This window comes from Nematostella vectensis, chromosome 7, assembly GCF_932526225.1.
Source record: "Nematostella vectensis chromosome 7, jaNemVect1.1, whole genome shotgun sequence".
Lineage (NCBI taxonomy): Eukaryota > Metazoa > Cnidaria > Anthozoa > Actiniaria > Edwardsiidae > Nematostella > Nematostella vectensis.
In genome coordinates this window covers 15,077,686-15,093,778 of record NC_064040.1, presented here as the reverse complement: position 1 = coordinate 15,093,778, position 16,093 = coordinate 15,077,686, and the positions used below count along the sequence as shown (strand labels likewise).

The 16,093-nt window shown below is 41.0% G+C and overlaps 2 protein-coding genes and 1 long non-coding RNA gene across 3 annotated transcripts; 1 reads left to right on the top strand and 2 right to left on the bottom strand.

The window, feature by feature from the left end:
* Window positions 1-631: 631 nt before the first annotated feature.
* On the bottom strand, window positions 632-3,125 carry LOC125568227. The gene is made up of 2 exons (XR_007312145.1): window positions 2,706-3,125; window positions 632-1,933 (listed from the first exon to the last, which is right to left on the bottom strand). It is a non-coding gene; the product is annotated as an uncharacterized LOC125568227 (long non-coding RNA).
* On the top strand, window positions 1,355-5,869 carry LOC5511898 (N-acetyl-beta-glucosaminyl-glycoprotein 4-beta-N-acetylgalactosaminyltransferase 1). The gene is made up of 4 exons (XM_032381207.2): window positions 1,355-2,424; window positions 4,147-4,406; window positions 4,711-4,979; window positions 5,494-5,869. The coding sequence occupies exons 1-4, from the start codon at window positions 1,355-1,357 to the stop codon at window positions 5,746-5,748; spliced, it is 1,854 nt and encodes a 617-aa protein (XP_032237098.2). The 3' UTR covers window positions 5,749-5,869.
* Window positions 5,870-7,158: 1,289 nt separating this feature from the next.
* LOC5511866 lies at window positions 7,159-11,895 on the bottom strand. The gene is made up of 2 exons (XM_032381268.2): window positions 11,524-11,895; window positions 7,159-9,283 (listed from the first exon to the last, which is right to left on the bottom strand). The coding sequence occupies exon 2, from the start codon at window positions 9,260-9,262 to the stop codon at window positions 7,883-7,885; it is 1,380 nt and encodes a 459-aa protein (XP_032237159.2). The 5' UTR covers window positions 9,263-9,283; window positions 11,524-11,895; the 3' UTR covers window positions 7,159-7,882.
* Between the last annotated feature and the right edge of the window lie 4,198 nt (window positions 11,896-16,093).

Genomic DNA, 16,093 nt, shown 5'->3' with positions numbered 1-16,093 from the left:
ATCCGGTTGTTGTTACATATCCCGTTGATTGATACAAATCCGGGTGATATAAAGGACACCTTTGTACTCAGCCCGTGCCTGAATAGAAGTTTCCAAGAACTCGCCACATCCTAGAATAGCGCCATCACTACTGCTGCTACCCCCCCCCCCCCCCCCCCCCCCGTCCCCTTCTCTTGGTCTCGACTGAAAGGTGTATGGGGATACACTTTAAAAGCTGTTCTATGTGGACGCTCTCTGACTTCCGTGGTTGCAATTTGTAGAGCGGGGGATGTTCTTTAGGTCCACATAGCCCTACTACCATAGACAGGCCATTAGTCAGGCGCGTACGCACCCCTCCCCCCTTGGCGACCAAAAAGTGGGTCATTTCTTATTAAGGATTCGTAAAATACTATGCTTTTCCTATATGATACCTATGTCTGCGCCCCCCCTCTTTGCGGCCAAAAATGGGTCATGTATGCGCCCCCTAATCCTGTGTTAGCCGCGCCTGTTAATACTTGATAGGCGTATGGTAAATAGTCTAAGAAAGGGAGTATGCGTTTATGCACGAGGCTGTTTTCTTTTTCTTGTCAGAATTGTTAGTTTGCTCACCTACCCTTCATACTTAACATTTAATTGACTTTAGACCGTCACAAATTCAACCTATTTATCTGTTATTTTTGATGACGAACTTCAATTCTTTATCAAAGCGGTATTAGTGATTTGTTTCCGCCGTGCTATTTATAGTAAGTGCACCTATTCATGGCCATATTATTAACCATTGTTGGAATAACAAGTGCTAAAAATAATGTTTAAGTTGTTTCCTTTCTACGCCCTGGTAATATACATGCAGTAAGCGCGAAACATCATCCTATTCTCTAGATCCTAGAGTATAATAACAATAACAAAACTTTAAAATCTTGGATGGACTCAGTAATAATCAAATAAGAATACTTCAGCGCACAAACCAGGGATCTACAATCATTCACAGACAATTCCAGATTGATACAAGTTTTACGGTCAATTTGAGAAGAATGGTCGTATTTTATTTTTTTATTTCATCTTATTTCTCCTTATTTTCGTTAAAATTGCCAATCCAATTGTAACGAGTGATAACGAGCTGAATAGCTTAATATCGTTTTTAAATCATAAAATATTCAAGAGGAAAAAATCTTCATTTGTTTATATGAAATATTCGCCGCATGGATGGGACTCATCGTCTTAGCAACAGCTTCGTTATTGGTGAGAAGATTAGTGTTTTCACACGCTCGCACAATGATATCTTTGCAAGGAATTCTTAAGTGCTTTGCAGTTGTTTCACACTTCACAAGTTCAATATTGTCTGCGCCAGCTCTCATCAGATCGTGGAACTTTCACCATGATGAGAAAAAGGCGCTGCAAGTGCTACCTAAGGCTTGTATTTGGTTGCTGTCTAGCTCTTGTGTATATACAGTTCCAGCTTCTACCTTTAACCGGAAGCCATCGATTAGAGAGGCTAGCTGCAATGGCCACTGGCGATGACTTCATGCAGCCCATCAACTGGGGGAATCTCTGCGCGGATAACCAGACAGTGCTGAAAAAACTCCCCGTGCAAACTGACAAACTAAACAGATTTGTATGGAAAGATATTCTTGGTTCGGATGTCATGTCAATTCTAGGACACCCATATTTTCCTTACTTTGCCTCGGATGTGCACTCTCTAAGCAACACATCGCTTATCAAGATGAATTCCGAGCAGAATTACGCCCAATGGATTATTGGCTACATTCATGCGGATAAAACTGGAGTTTTTAGATTTGCAATAGCGTCTGATGATTCGTCCGAGCTTCGTGTCAGTACCGACGAGAACCCGATGAATGCCCGAGTGGTTGCGGCAGTCGGAGATGGAGCAGTAGCGGGGTCGACATTTCCAGGGGATTTCTTTAAGTACGCTGACCAAATGTCAGGACAACTGTACCTGACAAAATGTAACCGATATTACTTTGAAATAATTCATAAGCAAGGAAGGGGTGATAGTTTTGTGCAAGTTCATTGGAAAAGGCCTGGGAGCTTGATGTATCAACCAATCAGCAATGAGTTCTTTTCCTCCTTTGCACCAATTGCAGATATGCAAACCTTAATGAACAATGACGTTCTTAATGACCTTCTAGATATGCGCAGAGAAGACCGAATAAAGAGACATTACGATGCTAGTAGTGATTACACGAGAAAACATCGACTAGGGGGTGCCTTGACTAGTGAACTTCTCCTCAAATGTAAAAACAGAGACTCTGAAGTTCTGATAAGAGACCAAAAGAAAACAAGAAAGGGAGCACGAGTTAACCGCGTGTTTTACGCGGCAGTCGGTTCTAGTAGTGTAATAGACAGAGGGGAAGGAGCGCTAGCTGAAGATGCCGCGAAGGAGGTGGTCTCTAGCTATCTTGTACAGCTTGAAGCAAGCCACCCAGGGTATGTATAGTCCGGGGGGACTCCCATAAAAACAGACAGCGGTGATCGTTGGCCACAAATCATTTCGATAACCCTAAGGGATAGCATTTTGTGTATGGTCAACAGAAATTCTTACCCATCAAAGCACCTGACCACATTCATGTCCAGTTATAAGGATGTGATAATCATGTCCAGTTATAAGGATGTGATAATCCAACAGCGTGAGAACCCCTAAGGGATAAGAGAGAACGCGGAACAGTTTCAACATCTTAAGGAATAGCAGTTGGTAGAATTTTTTTTACCTTAAAACAGTAAAAGCCGATCACCCTGGTATACTAATATGGACGTTCCCCTCCGCGGGATGTATGATGACAGAAGTGTCCCAGCACTAGGTAAATTGCACATTCTCTTCTCCATTGAATGTGATTTAGAATAGCTAGCAATTAGAATAGCTAGTCTTTGTATTGTAGTCGAGTTATCGTGTCATAATATTGAATGCCCGTATCTGTTTGAAAATCATTTGGACCCCTTAGAATATGGGTAAGTAATTAAAATTACGTTTTCAATCCTGGGAGATCCCTATGCGGATATGCAAATCTGCTTTTGCCTCCTTTAGGACCGTAACCATCCGCTTTTCCCTATAGAACGTCCCAACAAAAAAGGGGGTAGTTTTGGACGAGTTCAAGATCAGGGAATTTTTTGGCCTCGCTTTGTTTGTTTTACCACCGAAATACTTATGTATTTCCTGTCAAGCTTTATAAATACGTAAATGTAGGGGAGGGGTGGTAGGACTTGTATTTGTTCTTACCCTCTCTCAGCCTAATAGTAGGCGTTTGTTGGTGTTTCCGCGAAGAAAACCTGGATTTCGCTGGGGAGGGGTTCCCAAGCTTTTGCCTTTTTGTACTCAAATCCAGTTCGCGCGCGCTCGTAATTCAAAATGGCGGACACATTCCAAGCAAAATCCGAGTGTTCTTTGCGGAAACACCAACAAACGCCTAATAGGCTAACCCCTGTCTAAGGAACAGAAACGGAGGATTCGAATTCTCGCAAGTGCTTGTCTTTAAATAGACGCCCTTTCCCATTTCTAAGTTATTTTGCCTCCCTTGGGTTTACCAAAGGAAATTTTAACGGCTTTTGGTCCTTTGGGCATCGAATGCCCACCCATGGACATGAACATGACGAGGTAGCTCTGCAGCTCATACTTGCTTTAAATGAATGCAACAATTTCTAATTGCGTATCACACTTATTTCTCGAGTAAATCAAAATTCTGGGAGTATATTCGGGGTCCTTCCATTACTCGCAACCCCCCCTCCCCCCCCCCAAAAGGTTTTCTAAAAATATAAGAAAATGACCTGTAGGGGCGTGGCTGTGCCCCCAACTTTATTAAGGACGGACCTTTAGAAAAGTGAAGCGGTGGGTGGGTAAGGAACAAAAAAAAATTCACACACGATGAAAAGCCTGGAAAAAATGCATGCAGTCCAAACAATGCATGCAGCCCAAACCAGACAGTAACAAAATTGCATACAACGATGAAAAACATTCATGCACGTCTTAGAGGCAAGAAAAAAGAACATGCACGACTGAAGCCTCCCCACACCCCCTTCATTTTTTTTTCCTTTCGTGACTCTTGTATCGTGCCCCCCACCCAGTATTTTAATGTCCGTTACACCCCTGACACGACCGCCCCTATTAAAAAAAAAAACACGGACCCGCCTTTGAGATAAACAATATCTTCTGACCAGGAAGTATAGTCTTGTGTCAATTACGAGCGTCGAGAGTAAGACAGACGAGTTTCAAGGCGACAGATACTTTATCGACGCAATCATCAAGGCCTTGGACTCAGAGGCTCTGTATCGCATAGCCGAGTACGTGTACCAGCCGTATAGTGACCCGCAGCTCTGTCAGCCCCTGTTGTCATGGCAGCAGAACCCCGCCATACGCGTGGTGGTACCCGTGTTTAGATGGGACAAGTTGACGAAGATCATGATGTTTTCGTTTGAAGGTAACAGGCGAGTACACAGGGGGGGGGTGCGCAGGGTGCGCGCGCACCACCCCCCCCCCCCCCCTTTGGCGGCCAAAAAGTGGGTAATTTCTTATTAAGGAATCTGTTAATACTATGCTTTTTTCATGTGATACCTATGACTGCGCACCCCTCTTCGGCCAATCCTGGGAACTCGCCCGGGTAAGGTGACCTTGCAGTACTGGGGCGAAGTGCCATTCAAAATGATATACCAAAAATTTTGCCAAAAGCCTAGAAAGAAGCATACAAAAGTCATGACTTAATTTTATCTTTTTTTTAACTTTAGATATGTACACTCGGACAAGAGAACGCAACATTCACATCACAGTATTGGTCTACGAGTCCGACAAGACCAGACAAGTAGAGCGAGATGTCCGATATTACTTGGACAAAAGCCAGCTCTCTCAGGTCACTTCCGTCTTACGAGGACAGGGGACTGGTACTAGTTTCGAGGCTCTACGCTCCGTATCAACGTCGAGTCGTCCTGGGGAGATACTGCTTGTTACGGACAACAAACTCCAGCTTCCTTTCGATATATTCGGCCAAACAAGGAAGGTATACTCGCTCAGACATGTAGTGCTTAAAGGGGTTAGCATAATGCTATGCTTTGGCAGCCATTCTTTGCAATAGACCGTTTTCACGATGTTGCGCGCACATCCAAAATATCACCGGGCCACCGCTGATATAAAATGGCATACGAAGTGGAGTTTACAGACAAAGCTATAGAGCTGTCAGAGTGCTATAGCCAAAATTGGCGCTAGATTCGAATTTCGCTTTTGCATTTTTTCGCATTTTGGATCAGCTGTGGCCCGCCAGTCTGTGGCATTTTGGATGCGCGTTCAACATCGTCAAAACGGTTGTTTTTGGAAATTTACGCACCGCCTATAGAAAGTTGAAAAGTCGCCACAATGTCTCTTGGATTATTCTAGACGAAATTCTGGACGTTTTACTGTTTTGCTTATTTAAGTTAAAAACTAGCAATGCATCATAGTCCATCATCAATCCCTTTAAAAAATCGCAAAAACAACAGCGTATCACCACGTTTTCATCATATTTTTTTTTCCTGTAGCACTGCATCATGGGTAGCGCAGCTTTTAGTCCAATCGCCTTCTATCTCGAACAAGGGGCACACGCCAGAGCGCCCGTAGGGAGCTGGGGCGACCTTGGTTACGATCTATTTGCGATCTTCAAAGACGACTGGGATCGAATTCACTCCAATGCAAAACGAAGAACTGGAAAGGAATCGGAACTAATGGAATTAACTAGTGATATCGACGTTGAACGGGTTATGTTGTTAGGTTTATATAAATTTCACGATAGCTGAAGTCTTCAACAAAAGCTGAAATAATTACCACGAACTAATTAGGAAGCCGTATTTTTTCATTGAAAGGCATACGGTGTCTTCGCGGTGAGCGTAACGATAACCAGGGCGGAGCTTTCAAAAATTGAAAATAAATAAGTGGGAATGGGGTGTGCGCATTCATAGGTATCATGGAAAAAGGATGCTAAGTATTTGAATTCCCTTCAATAAGTAATGACCCTCTTTTTGGCGGCCAAGGGGGAGGGGTGAGCCCTCTGGGTCTCCGCTCTATGACCATGGTTCAACAACAGCCATACATCACTACTTGTTATCATACTCGCCCGGCCCGTAGGACCGTAGGATTCGCACCAACCCCCCCCCCCCCCCCCCCCCCCCCCCCCCCACCCCGGTTCGCATTGGACGTGCTATTTTGTAGAAAAAACTATAAAACATAAGCAAATAAGATAAAATAAAATAAAAAGGTGTACACTCTGGTGTGTCATTAATCTATTCCCCCGGAAAAAATTAGGCCCACTTTTTCAGATTACGTACTCCCCAAGAAAAATTAAAAATCCAGGGTACGGTCCTGTAATAGATCTTCATTCTACAGTGAACTGCCCTTGGACGCACTGGCGAGGCTTCAAAGACATCTCTGTTTAGATAAACTTAATAGTAGTTATCTTGAAGTGTTGAGGTGCTGTCGCGCAAGTTAATGCGCTTAAGTCCAGTTATTCAGTTATTGATTAGTTTCAGTTGTGGATTAATGATTTGTAATAAGACCCTTTGTAATGTACACGTGATTCATTGAATATAACTTTAAGCAAGGCTGTCCTGAACAGGGTACCAATTTGGTTGCCTTGCTAAACCTCGTAACAGCTGATCCCGCCGCCGATCTGATTGCCTTGTTTGCTCTCACGTGCTAACCGGATGCTTGGTTATGCTATCGATTTTGCGATAAAATACAGCATTTTTCTAGACTAAGTAATTGGAGTTTAAAATGCTTGATGAAACGTGTCTTAAGGATGTGTTTTTACCCAAAAAAAGGTATAAATCAATTGGGTCGTCCCAAAATTGAGGGTGTTGTCCTGAACAGGGTCCTAAAATGGTGTTGTGTTGAGGTGTTGGTGTTGAGGGTGTTGTCCTAAACAGGGTATGGTTTTTCAGGATTTTTGTCCTTAACAGGGTCAGGTTTCAAACCCCCCAGCGGCACCCCTATACCCAAACATAGGCTCAGTACCCTCCCCCCCCCCCTGGGAATAAACATCAAAATACAGCCCCCTGAGTGTGGTTAGATTCCTTGACAGGTACCCGTGCGACCTGTTTGACCCAACGCGACAAATATTTGCCGATGTTTGACAGAAACATCAAAGGAGCCGATGTCCCTATAGACAGGATAAAATTTGTTCCTTATCATTTAGCACGGGATACCAGACATGCCATGTAAAATATTTTCTTTTTATTAAGATTCATACGTCTTCTTTAAAGTAAAGTCTGTCACGTAAAAAAAAAAAACATCGAAATGATCAAATATCTTATTTGTGTAAAACACAATTATTTACAATATAGCAAACATAAAATTTAAAAATTGGAATGAATAGCTATATCGGTTAAAGATCCAGGCAAAGCTACTGGTTTGGGCTTAGAGGAGGATACAACTATTCACTTTGCGAACATTTTTGAAAATAAGATAAAATAAGACCGTATTCCAAAATGATCACCGAATATGCACATATATACATTTCAAATAAGTGGATATATCCATCCAGCACTAGGAAAAAAGGAATCCTATTAGAATCCGCGCTAGTTAACAGACCATCCACTCTAAATTATCAGTCACACTCTCAGACACACAAGAAACTTCAGACACACTGCTTTTACAATTTTGAAATATTTTTCTTAAAAATCATCGGAGATTGTTACGTCATCGACCGGAAGTAAACTGGTGAGATTGCCACTTAGCTGGTCCATTTATCACTCATAAAAATCTCTGTAAACATTCCAACGTTCGGTTCTTCGGTCAGTATTGCATAAAAAGATAGTTCTCTGTCTAGTTATGGTATCCAATTAGATAAAACTAATTACATTTTCGCAGCCATATACGAATCCTGTCTTGTATGTCTTTCGCAAATAGGCACTCCAGCTTCTATTTTTAACACGCCTACGGTACTACCATCACCTGAGCACTCCCATTAGCCACCAGTGGCGTGGGAGCACTGTGGTATCCCTGCGAGGTGGACTGGCTCGAGTTAAGCGCCTTCCCACACAGCTCTGTGCCTTGGGTCGTTTCATCCGAAGATATGACGTCATAGTCCTCTATTTCTGTCATTGTTTGCGATTCGTCAATCGTGCTTACGGATACGCTAACGTTTACCTGTAGTGATCTTCTCACGATAGCATCGGTGAAATACTTACATTCTAAAATGTTTCGCATTTGGATCTGATTTGTGATGCTTTCTTTCCACCGCGGGACAAATAAACGGGTGTGCATGCGCTTTTTCGACTGCCGCTGTACAAATTGCCGGCTTTCATCGTCTGTTTCCTCTGGAGGATTAGCTTTTGTTGACTGCTTACGAATGTACGCCTGAGCCAGCGACGCTAGCCCATCTCCACTCAATTCCTCTTCCCCACCCCCGTGTAGTCGGATAGCCTCTACCAGGTCTGCCCTGTACAAAGCGTTCCCCTCCATTTCCACAAGCGCTGTGTTGAGGAACTCGTTGTGCGGCCTGAACTCCCCGTAGCTGTTTAAAAAGTGCGCGATATCTCGGTTAATCTTTACTTTGACGCGCGAGTGTGGTCCAGTCTCTTGTAGCTCCGCGAAGTTCGCAGTTTGCGTCTTGTTGCGCTGCCGCAGTTGCCACGTGATGTTTTCCCGCCACCAAAACCTGGCATCAGCAAAGCTACTACGGGACGGGGCGTCCAGACGAAAACGCACGGGCTTCTGAGGCGTGCAGCACGTGCAGGATGGCGAATGCACCATGGGTCCAGCATCGCTAAGAGGTGTTGCGCACGAGACAATCTTAGGCGTGCACGTGACTAGAATGTGCGGAGAAGTGGTACTAGATGATTCTGACCCTAAAGTCCTATTTGAGATTGCTTTTGGAGTACTTTGTTTAAATTTTCCCGCGCAAAATTCCTCGCGTGAGGAAGGAATGACAACAAACTCATCAAAATTTACTGAGTTTGAATGTCGACAAGATGATCCATTTCGCCGAGGGTGTCTAACATTCACCTCAATACTAATGACGTCATACTCTTCGATATTCGCCTTTTGACTTCTCAGGGGGAAATCCGCTGCACGGCACTGCAGGCACGGTTCTATCTCGTCATCACCATAGTAACCAGAATTGGCGTCTTCGCTGCAGGTCCCACTTTCTACGCTATTGGAGCTGACGAGTGATCTGGAGGACTTGGACGAGTTGGAGCGGGAGAATTTTTCCCGCCATTTCTTGGTGCGCGATCTCCCGGATGTCAGCGGTTTATCATCCCAGCTGTTGTCGATTTTACGAAGAACGTTGAAATATGAATTGTTAAGAAACATCGTGTTGACATCCACCCTCCGCTGTAAAAAATAAACACCAATGTTTTAATGTCTCAAAAGCATCTAATGTTATGTATGTAATCAGAAGTTTATCATCATTTAAAAAATATACGACTATTCAAAAAAGGTTGTCAATGCAAGTGGCGATTGGAGAATTGTAAATGGCAGTTCTAAGCCCGTGCTTATGGGTAATAATTATTCATAAAAATAAAGTTGTTGAAAAAAGTCCAGCAATGTCAGAGCCATACATCGATGACCTATGATTGATATTTGTATGATTTATCCGTATTCCCCAACACTTGATACCGGGGCCGCGCGCGGAGCTCAATAGGTATGGAGAAATGGTATGATTATGCGATTTTATTTGGTCATAGAAATTTAATGAGATCTATGGCTCCTTTTGGTTATAGAACCGCCATTTGCCGTTTTGCGCTGACAAGAAAGACGTACAATAGCAGAAGCCATATATAGATTTGAATTTCCCGCAAAAATGATAACCCTCCATCCCTCCCTCCTCGGGAGGGGGGCCGATAGGGCCAACATCACCTCCCCCCCCCTCCCGGGGGGAAGCATCAGCCAGCACTGCCGGCACCATGATTGGTTATGTTAGAATGATCCAATCCAACTTCTTCACAGCAACTCAAAAACTATGACAGCTATGTTGGCGCTGTCTACACGGTTTCAAGCATGTATTAACAAATTTCCTCTTGTTTTTCCGCGCTTTGTGCTCATACTTGAACATTTTTGCAGTTACTAAGCAACACTTTGAAGGTTGTGAAAATAAAAGCACAGGCAGAAAGGTAAGGAAGTCATGGAATGCGCTACGAAGAGCGATATCCATAAATATTCGCATTTTTTTCTCATACAGGTCATTTTTTTAGGCCAATTGATTGACTTATATTTGTTTGCTCCCCTTCAAATACGGTGGCCTAGAATGGCCTTTAGCTGCTTGTAGTGGGGGCATATCTTATGATTATTAGGATAATATAATGATTTGTATCCGTGGAATTACTGGTCCTTCTAGGTAACCAAGTCTTTTTGCGCACACCCTGCGCTTCATTGAAAATGATTTTCAATTGATACAAGTATTGATAATAATTAATAATCAAAATTCTAATTTATATAAGTTGATACATGATCTAATTGATAACAATTGATAAGCAAGTTGATGATATAAATCGGTAAGTAATTCATAGATGGAATGCACCGAATAAATTGATGATAATGCATTTCAATTGATAACGGGGAAATTTGAGTGAGTATCAATTTTTATCCATATTGCGGTCGGAAACCTTGTTCTGAGGAAGCCATATCAATGTCACATAAAAAGGATTGTAAAGCTTTCCAAACCTGAATTAGTTTATTTATTCTAATTTGCTTATTTATTTGGTATTTTGGTATTTGGTACCACAACGGGTTACGACACATCGATTCTACGAAGTGCATCCTTATTTGAATCTCTGACAAAACACGAGATTTGAGACGACGCGATTTCGGAAGATGAGGATACGACTTTTTGACCTACGATTTGTTCGCTCCGGGGATCTTTCATGTTTACAATATTGCCTTGATATGTGCTGTTATTCAGAACCAAAGTTACCTTAGCTATTTGCAAAATAAATCAACAACCAACAAAGCAAAACTGTTATTCTAAATTTATGTTATTGATCGTGAGACCAAGTAAAAGTATTTATTTCAAAAGAAGAAGCTTGTATCGAAAAATATGTAACTATTCCTCGCTTTGACGCAGAATGGATTAAGTCAATAGCTTCCTGCTTAGCGTGTAGATGTTAAACATCCAAAATATCATTTAATGCATAAAAGACCATCGCCATAGCTAATTCTAGCAGACCAAAAGATTACATTACCAATTACTTTACTATGAACGACGAAGAAATATAATATGGTAAAAAATAATGGTAAATTTAATGGGATAAATTGTGACAATAAAAAGATTTATGCGCTACTAACATTACTAAATATTGGGAAACTGTGTTAAATTCTATAAATTCAATTTGATCAATAGTAAAGCGAGAATGTTATCGTAAGTAAAACTCGCTCAGTCACAAACTTCGAGTACAAAACCCATTTTCGCCTAATGTCTATAAAAGACGATACCATTCCTCGTAGTTTTACTTATCAAATTCAATAAAAATATGTCTCCGTCATATTTCTACGGCAAAATTTATTAGTGTTTTCATTGATCGAAACAATGCCGGTCTTGTTCGATGCTGTTGTTTACAATGAAAGCGTTAACTCACCGTGATTTTGCCTCAGTCCTCTCATATTCGTCGCTTATTCACCCCAACAATTTGCCTCGTAGTTTCTTGAGTTCGCCTTAGGTTTTAGTGATTTTAGACCGTCTATATGCTTAGTTCAATCGCAGAGTGTCATTGTTGTTCGCGTTTTACTCGGCGTTGCATCATTCGTGTAGGTCCGCTGTTGTTGTTCAGCGATCATGTGTAAACCTCGTGGGACCTTTCGTAAGAAAACATCTCTGGGACGTCTTACGAATATAAATATTAGTTCAGTGCATGTAATTCTTCTAGTCTTTTGGATGAAATTCCGAGTTTAAGCGACCCATTCGTTTCTGATTCACGAGTCACGCTTTTCTTTCCACTTCCGGAAATTCCTGTTTGAATAAAATAGTAATTTTACAACCGGAATTGTATAACCGGAATTTTAGTACATTTTTGCTCTAGGGAGGGGTAGTAGATAATTCTAAAAAAAGGACTTTCCAATGCATTATCTCGCTGACAAGCAATACAATTCAAAAGAAAAAGGAAGATGAAGTTAATTTGAGAGAAAACGTTTTAAAAGACGCTGTGTCGTTTCGCGTGACACTAGAGAGTCGTAGCGTAACGTGTTACCTACCGCATGCTGGGAGAATTCCGACCACGCGAAAAATGAGGCGAACGCTCGTGAGCCAATTATGACAAACACTTTTTTTGTGAATTGCGCGAAAGAAAAAAAAACGGTGAAGGTTATGAAAATTCTGATTTATATGAGCTTAGAATTATGATTTACACGACACGGGTTTAACGACTTGTAGTATACGTACTCGTATGTACCATTTACCGCGCTCGAGTCTCCCAGACGCAAGTGCTTTTAAGCACTTTTAAAAATCGCGTGTGATTCGCTCGGTTTGCTTACCAATGGCAGAGAGCAGCAGACAGACCGTGGTTAAAACTTGAGCGATTGTTTGCCGTCTTGTTCAAGCGAAAAGGAGACAAATGCGCAAAAGAACGAGTATAGAGTCAATATTAGGCTTGTGGACAGATGTACCAGCACTGCACAAACACACACTTTTCAACATGCTCCGCGGTTCCTGAAGTATGCGGAAATATTTCGACTAATATATAGATTTAGGCACTGCCTAAAAGCGGAGCCAGCATTGAACACCTTTTGTGTTGACTGATCGGGGTATTTTTGGGGGATCTAGGATCCTGCTCTTTACTGAGATTTATTTATTGTACCAACCAAATGGATCCAGGCCTTATTCAATAATTTAAATTATGCAGTACATCAAAGTTAACAAACACAATTCCTGGTGTGAATATGGCTGTCAAAGTTGTCAAGAGTCTAATGGTAAATTCTTATGTCCCATCATAGAAGTTCCATTATGAATATTTTTTTTAATCAAAACAATACTCTGACAAGCTTTGCCCTTGTGCAGAAAATGTCATGGATGTAACAGCATTCCAAAGATTCAAAATAATATATTTAGACTGTTTAGATGCCATACTGTAATTTTTATGTTTTGATTTAGAGGCGATTCTCTCCTTCATTGGACCGAATATTCAAAAAAATGTCTGGAAATTAAAATCCAAAATATATCTCCTTTTATGCATTACATATTGGTGCACCCCCCTTTACCATATAGTGGCCTTGTTGTTGGTGGCCTACTCCCAAATGAATGCAATGAAGAAAAAACAGATTGATTTTGGAAGCAAATCCTAAAAAAAAACATCCAAGGCATCACTGACAGTGCTAAAATGCTAACTTCTAATTTCAAACCAAACCCTTTCATTGATCTATGTTTGGGGTAGAGAGAAAGCAAAGAATATCAATTGACTAAAAAATAGTCGACGGGAGAGGAGATATAAAGTAAATTGACTCAACTTGAAAGGTTTGGTGAAAAAAATATAACAGTAATGAAAATAATTTGATTGAGCATTTCTTGACATTTCCCCTTTCCCATTATCTTAACCCTTTCACCACCACAGGCCTTTAAAGAGGCCATGTCTATGCTATCCAAGCTATGTGAACAGAATTCTATTATTGAAAAAGAACAAGGTTGTTGCTAGTGTTATAAAGTTTGAGTATCTTGCCCTAAAAAACCCTTCCCTTAATAAAAGTTCCATTAATGTACATTTGTAAAGCTACATTCTGACAAGCTTTGTCCTTGCGAAGAACAATGGATGAAACAGGATTTCAAAGATGGAATATAGTGTCATACACAATTTTAGATACTGAAGTTTTAATGTACCATTTTAAGTGGTGATTTTCCATCCCCATGGAAATTAATATCTACAAATATACATCCAGTAATGCATTATATTTTGGTGTTTTGAGAAACCCTGGATCCAACTATTCCAATGAAATAAATCTAAACCTCTAAAATAGAGTGAGAGTGAGTGAATAAGTGAAAACAGTGAATAAGAACATCCTACTGTTCTCTTCAAGACATGATTTTTAATTGTCATGTCTTCCAGTCTTTAGCATTCATCTTGGCCCTCAGGTAGTTCCTGGTTCATAAAAGAGTGAAAACAATTATTTATTATTTCTTTCAAAACAATCTTTTTATCAAGCCATTTATAATCTAACTAATTTTCCACAACTATTTGAAAAAAAAAATAAACACATGAGATGCAAGATGCAGACAATAACAACAATACATATTGAAAATAGGGTTTTTTTTATCCTCGGTAAGGAAAATTTCTCTTGTAAGTTGAAAAAGCTGCTGTATCTTCTAAGGATATGTATCTTCTTAGGACTAAGAGCACAGGATATAAAGACAAGAACGGTCTTCTTTAGCAGTATTTGACAAATGCAACACGATATTGGTTAGCCTTTATGAAATATCTCAACACAATCAATCTGCCCTGAAGAATTCTTATTAAAGACGAATTCCAGTTTTTGTTGTATTGTATTTTATTCAACACAATCAAGAATATAGATTAAACGAAGAATGTCAAAACAAAACCTGTTATGCTCAAATAATTTGATTACTGAGTTAAGTACTCGCATTCTCAAAGCATACAAAAAGGACAACAAAAAGCCTAATAACTGTCATATCCTCAATAGACAATACAAATCGTCGTCCGAAACTCACCTTGCATTTTTTTTTTTTTGGTCGCTTTCTTGTGGTTCTGTTCGCTTTTTAATGTGAACTGTTACTTGCTTAAATTTACTAGCTAAAACCAGATAAATCTTGGCGTGAATGAATGTTAGTAGATCTCCTCTAGTTGACTTTATCCTTAAGTCACAAAATTTGAGGCAAAATAAATAATCATCGCATAATCGACAAGAACTTTTCGAAACTTTTTCCCCTGCTCCGTGCTTGTATTTAGTCGCAATTTCGGGGCCGAGTGGGGCCTGGGAGTCGCGTGGCTGACTGACTGGCTGGCTGGCGAGTGACACCACAGGGTACCCGCGCGATGACCACAAAAACCAAGTCGCATACCTATACCATATTTCTATGCCTATGGGCTACGCGCGCGGCCTGCGGCCGCGCTTGGCTACGCTATAATGCTTAACCGAAATTGAACCTAATTCAGTCGAGCCTATTGTTTTGGAAATAGGTACGATTCGAGTTCGAGTCGCCTAGCTGAATCGTGTGTTTCGCGGTCTAGAGGCATTCGGATTATTTTGGACCGAATAAGATATATATATATATTATGTAAATGTGAAAATAATTGATTCAAATTCAAACCTTTGCAAATTCGCAACAGCACCCTTTCCCTACACAAAATAGACAGATCCCACACACCAAATAGACTGATCCACAATATGGCGAATTTTCGGAATTGAATTGCTTTATTCTGGTCAGGCTTTGAAGGAACATACGCGTCTGAAATGGAATTTAGGGAAACTTCATTATTTATCGGGGGGGGGGGGGGGGTTGAGGGCTGCCAAGTTGAATTTTTTTTCTGGTTCAAATATTGCGGCCCTCCCTCAATCACAATAATGGTGACCCTCTCCCAAAAAGGCCAAAAAATAAAGCCTTCCCCCAGAACACAAAAAAGGCTAAAAAAACGTATTGGTTAGTTTAGAGTAAATATACTCTAACTGTTAGATGCTTTACGTACGCAGGCGCGTACCCAGGATTGGCTGAGGGGAGGGGGGGTGCGCAGTCATAGTTAACATATGAAAGAAGTATTAGTATTTGAAGATCCGTTAATAAGAAATGACCGCCTTTTGGCAGCCGAGAGGGGGGTGCGCGCGCACTCTGCGTACCCCTCCCCCCTGTGTACGCGCCTGGTACGACACGTTCTTCCATATAACTGTATGAGTGCAAAGCTCACAAATGTAATAAACACCCACAATTGTAATAAGAAGTTGTCCACAAATAAAGACAACTCACAATTGTAATCATATCAAGAAAATTTAGCCAAAAATTATAGTTTTTGCCAAACGCAGTCACTTTCATATAAGAATACTAATATATTCCTTATTTTGAAAATCTGCATGATTCTTGTAATTTTTAAGGTAAGTGTACCCCAGGGGCTTCGTAAACTTCATAACCAGAAGAGAAAAACAGTTACTGTGACCATCTTTAGTCAGCTGAGAGAAGTTTCCTCGGTACCAGATCCCCAAAACGACAACGTT